A 4,280-nucleotide genomic window follows, 5' to 3' on the forward strand; every position below is an offset into this window, starting at 1 on the left:
GCCCCGACCTCCGTCCACATTCGGGAGACAGGTGTGTGTGGCGGGAGGGGGGGGGGAGGGGGGAGGGGGGGGAGGGGGCGGGGGGGGCGGAAGGAGTCAGGCTCAGCGCTGAAGCCCCTCTCTCCCTGTGGGTCGCCTCCACCTCCCAGTCCCACACGCTAGACAGGTCGAAGCAAGAACCGGAGCTCTGTGGCTGGGATGAAGTTTTTATTCAATGAAACCAGGAGATCATGGTGGTTATCTTGAAATTTGGTCGTATATGGGAAAAATGGGCATACATATTGAGAAAGGACCCCATTCCACCGTTTATGATCCTCCCCAACCCTTCAGGCGTCCACTGTGACATATTTATTCATGCATAAAACTGCAAAATTTTAGCTGGTGGAGGAAAGGGCCTACGGTAATGAACTACCTCAAAGAAGGGTGCCCACTGTCAGCCTGGGGGTTCTACTTAATGATATCGGCTCTAGAGGTAATTGTGAGGGGTCGGGGCCCGTGGGACCTCCAACAGCAAAGTAATCTCTTACAATTGTCCAGAATCGTAGAGGGGGGACCGGGCAAATTTAGGGCAGATTCAGAGTGTCAAGGAGAAAGAATGAGAAGGGAGGGTTGAGTCTGAGTGTCTCCTGTCCCCAGACATTCACTCCACGTCCCAGATCGAAGTCCACGCCAGGGCACTCTCTCCAGGCTCCTTCAGGAAGCAGAATCTGGCAGTCATCTGGCCATCCAGCCATCTGGTCTTCTGTCAGCTGACACTGAAGACAGAGAGATGGCCCAAAATGGTGGGACAGACACATGGACAGAGGATGGAAAAGAGAGACACAAGAAGGACAGCAAAGAGGTTGCAAGAGAAATGAAAACAAAAGGAGAAACAAGCAAGGAGGGAAAAAGTGCGGTAGATAGAACAGAGCAGGTAGACAGGGACAGGGGGACAAAAAGAACAGGGTGTAAGATTGCATATGGACAGAACAGACATGCAGACTCTCCCCACTCCCCTGCACCCCCTAATCCCTTGGCGAGAGACAGGACTCACCTGCTGCAAACCCTGTCATCCGAGGACAGGGCCAGGGAACACTTCTGGCCTTTCACCTTCACCACAAAGGTCTCCTGGGGTCTGTCTGACCAGGGGCAGCACTGCTCAAAGCAGACCCTGAAGGTGCAGTTTCCACATTTTTGGGTCCTGCCCAAGGACACCACAGCGTCGTCATAGCAACAGTGCTGCTGGGGGTCGTAGAACTTGTTCCCACATCTTGTGTGTGACTGGCACAGCATCAGGTGAGCACCCGTGGGGGACACTGGAGGAGACAGAGCTGGTGTGACCCAGGCAGCAGGGCAGGCAGGTTTCAGCCTGGGGCCCTCTGGGAGTTGCACCTCACCCCCAGTGTCTTCCCCTCCTGGACTCACCTGGGGCTCCGTGTGAGCAGAGGAGGGTGAGGATGCAGAGAGCAGCCAAGACAGCTGTGGAAGAGGAGAGGGATGAGGTGTGTGATGGGGCCATCACAGGTCTACCTCGGGGAGCTCAGCCTAGGGCAGGGGAAGGTCTGAGGGGTCTCTGTCCTGACTGAGGTTCAGGGGAATGTTGGGAGCAGACCCAGGGTGGCATCTAGTCACCTATGTTCAGCTGTCTTGGGATTATGGGACTATGGAAGGTGAGGGACGAGGCAGCTGGACTCTTAGAAGAAATGGGTTTAGGGTTCTGTGGAATATGGGTGTTTCCTGAGCAGGAGGCTCAGATGGGATCAGCCTGCGAAGAGGGGCTGAGCAGAGACTAGTGGTGTGTTATGGGTATAACTGTCATTAAAATTTAGCAGATTCGGTTTGGAGTGGAAACCTGGGATGTGTGCAGCACTGGGCATGAATTTGGGATCTGAATCAGGGATGTGGATGGATGTGATCGGCTATCTCTATGATGGAGTCCTGTGTAAGGTCTGAGGCGAAGGACTAGGTTAAGTTAGGGAGGGAGCGTGGTGGCTGAGATTGGAGATGGGCTCCTCGGGAATTGGGGTTGGATCATCCTTACCCAGCATGTAGCATCGCGGAGTCATGGTTCTAGGTTGGCTGCTGCAAAGTCAGAGGAAGGTCTGCAGTTCCCAACTGGTGCTTTTATCTCTAAAGATGATGTCATTGAATCTCCTGCCTCTGGCCAGGCCTGCAGAGACATGCTGGGGCCTTGGGTCAGGAGGACTCAAATAACATGTCTGGCAACCTGGAATCCTTTGAGAGCCAGGAGAGGATGATAACACCTGCATTACACTCGCTCCAAGTGCCTCCCTCTCATGCCCAGCACGATGGCCTCTCCAACAAGCAGGATGGCACGACTGCTCCTCAGAGACATTCTTACGCTTCCACAATGAATCCACCAAACAGCTTCTCCACTGGATCCTATGAGTCTTCTCCTTTCCCCACTTTCTTTTGCATATCGTCAACCTCTTATATTCTTCCAGGGGACCTGTCAGCTCCCTGACCTCCCAGCCCCAGACCAGGAACTGCTCACTAAACCACAGTTCATGGTATTCCAGTGAAAGAGACTAATTTTTGCACATTTGGAAATCCCAGGTTGAACAAGGTTGGGGACAAAAGGAAATATGTGGGGAGGATATCCTGCTGGGGTTGCTCATGAAACAGAAATGTGGGAAAGGCCCTGGAAGACCCCTGGGACTCACACTCCCCCAGGGCACTCTTCTCTGTCTCCCTCTCTGTCTCATCATTAGTGGTCATTTATTCAGGAGTACATGTCCACTTAGCACCTTATATGCCCCAGGCTGTGTTTCAGGCACAGGTGAGAAAGGGGTGAATAGGACATTAAAAAAAATGCAATTTTCATGGAGTTCAAGAGAGAGAGGGAGGGAAGGAGAGAAATAGAGAGAGAAGGAGGAGGAGAAGGAGAAGAAGAAAAATGAGAAGAGGAAGAAGAAAATGAATCTTAGTTTGATTGCTGTGGTCAACGTCATTATCACTATTACTTGTCTGTAAAGCTCTGTGAGAGAAATTCCAGCACTGTGAATAGATTCTCAAAGGCTTTGGTCCTTAATGGGCATGTTTAGAGAGAGATGAATGTGGGATTGTCCCTGGGAAGAGAGAACCATGTTGGGATCAGGATGTGAAGACAGAAGAGGTAGGATCCACTCCCCAGAGGGACACTGGGGGGTCATTTCTGTGGGTCCAGGTCACTCCGTGCAGAAAGGATGGGAGGCTCCTCCCTTGGATCCTGCAGGAATTCATCCCAGCCACATCCCAGCATGGAAAAGACTCTCTCCAGGGCCCAGAAACGGTGACCTGTCACTCTTATAGGCAACCGTGCCCTTTTATACCCCCTTCTGCGTTTGGAAAGTTCCCGCCTTCTGTGTCTCTGCTCCCCCAAGGGAGCCTCCAACACTCTCTCTCTCAGACCCTCCTCCATCTGGAGCCCAGGCCGAGAAGCAGGCTCCCCCCATTTAAGAAACCAGGGTGAGGACCCCGCTAAGCAAGAATGGAGCTTGTCCTTCACAGTGAACTGAGAACCATGTCAGGTCCAGAGCCAGCAGGAGTGGGGGAGTCAGGAAAATATCCAGGTCAGCTCCAGGGTGTCCCCTGTGCCAGCGTTGGTGCCTCCCAGGTGGGGGCAGAGGTGTCACAGCCCAGCTGTGGGGTGGATGTGACAGCTGGCACTGGTGCCCACACACTGGGCTTCCCAGGGTGACTTTGCTGAGGACACAGTGATGACTTAGCACAGGTCCTGTTGTAACTGACAGTCAATAGCGAACATGTTCAGGTATTAAATCATAGACTAGAGATATAGGTATAAGCTTTAAGTGTTTCAGTTGCTTTGGTTGTCAGCTTATAGTCAAAGATTAGGAAACTATTGGTACTGTGCTAAGGTCTGGCTCCCTGCTGCTTAAAAATTAAAAATCCTTTAAGTTATTCATCAATAAGTTAAAAATCAAGAGAGAAGGCTGGTGGAAAGAAAAGCAGGTTTATTCAGAATGGCGACGTTCAGGGTGGATGGCGACTCCTGTCCAAAGGCCATCTCGCCCATTCCTAGTTCCTAGACCAGGCAGAAGGTTTTATAGGGACACAAGAAGAACAAAGGAAAGGGGGAGTCAGTCAGGCAGGTCGGAGGGCTGACATCACTTCCTGGGGACTGGTCTGCTTTTGATTTTTTGTTTTTTTTCAGTTTCAGGTTTACAAAACAATTTAGTAGTTAGACATTTACACCCCTCACAAAGTGATAGTCCCCTCCCCCAATCTACTACCTCTCTGACATCATATGTAGCTGTTACAAATCCATTGACTCTATTCCC

General features: G+C 51.5%; 1 protein-coding gene across 1 annotated transcript; it reads right to left on the reverse strand.

The window, feature by feature from the left end:
* Positions 1–200: 200 nt before the first annotated feature.
* Positions 201–2,058, reverse strand: IGFL1 (IGF like family member 1). Its single transcript, XM_019752591.2, has 4 exons — positions 2,021–2,058; positions 1,405–1,458; positions 1,034–1,295; positions 201–755 (listed from the first exon to the last, which is right to left on the reverse strand). The coding sequence occupies exons 1-4, from the start codon at positions 2,043–2,045 to the stop codon at positions 746–748; spliced, it is 351 nt and encodes a 116-aa protein (XP_019608150.1). The 5' UTR covers positions 2,046–2,058; the 3' UTR covers positions 201–745.
* Between the last annotated feature and the right edge of the window lie 2,222 nt (positions 2,059–4,280).

Source organism: Rhinolophus sinicus, linkage group LG11, assembly GCF_036562045.2.
Source record: "Rhinolophus sinicus isolate RSC01 linkage group LG11, ASM3656204v1, whole genome shotgun sequence".
Taxonomy (NCBI): domain Eukaryota; kingdom Metazoa; phylum Chordata; class Mammalia; order Chiroptera; family Rhinolophidae; genus Rhinolophus; species Rhinolophus sinicus.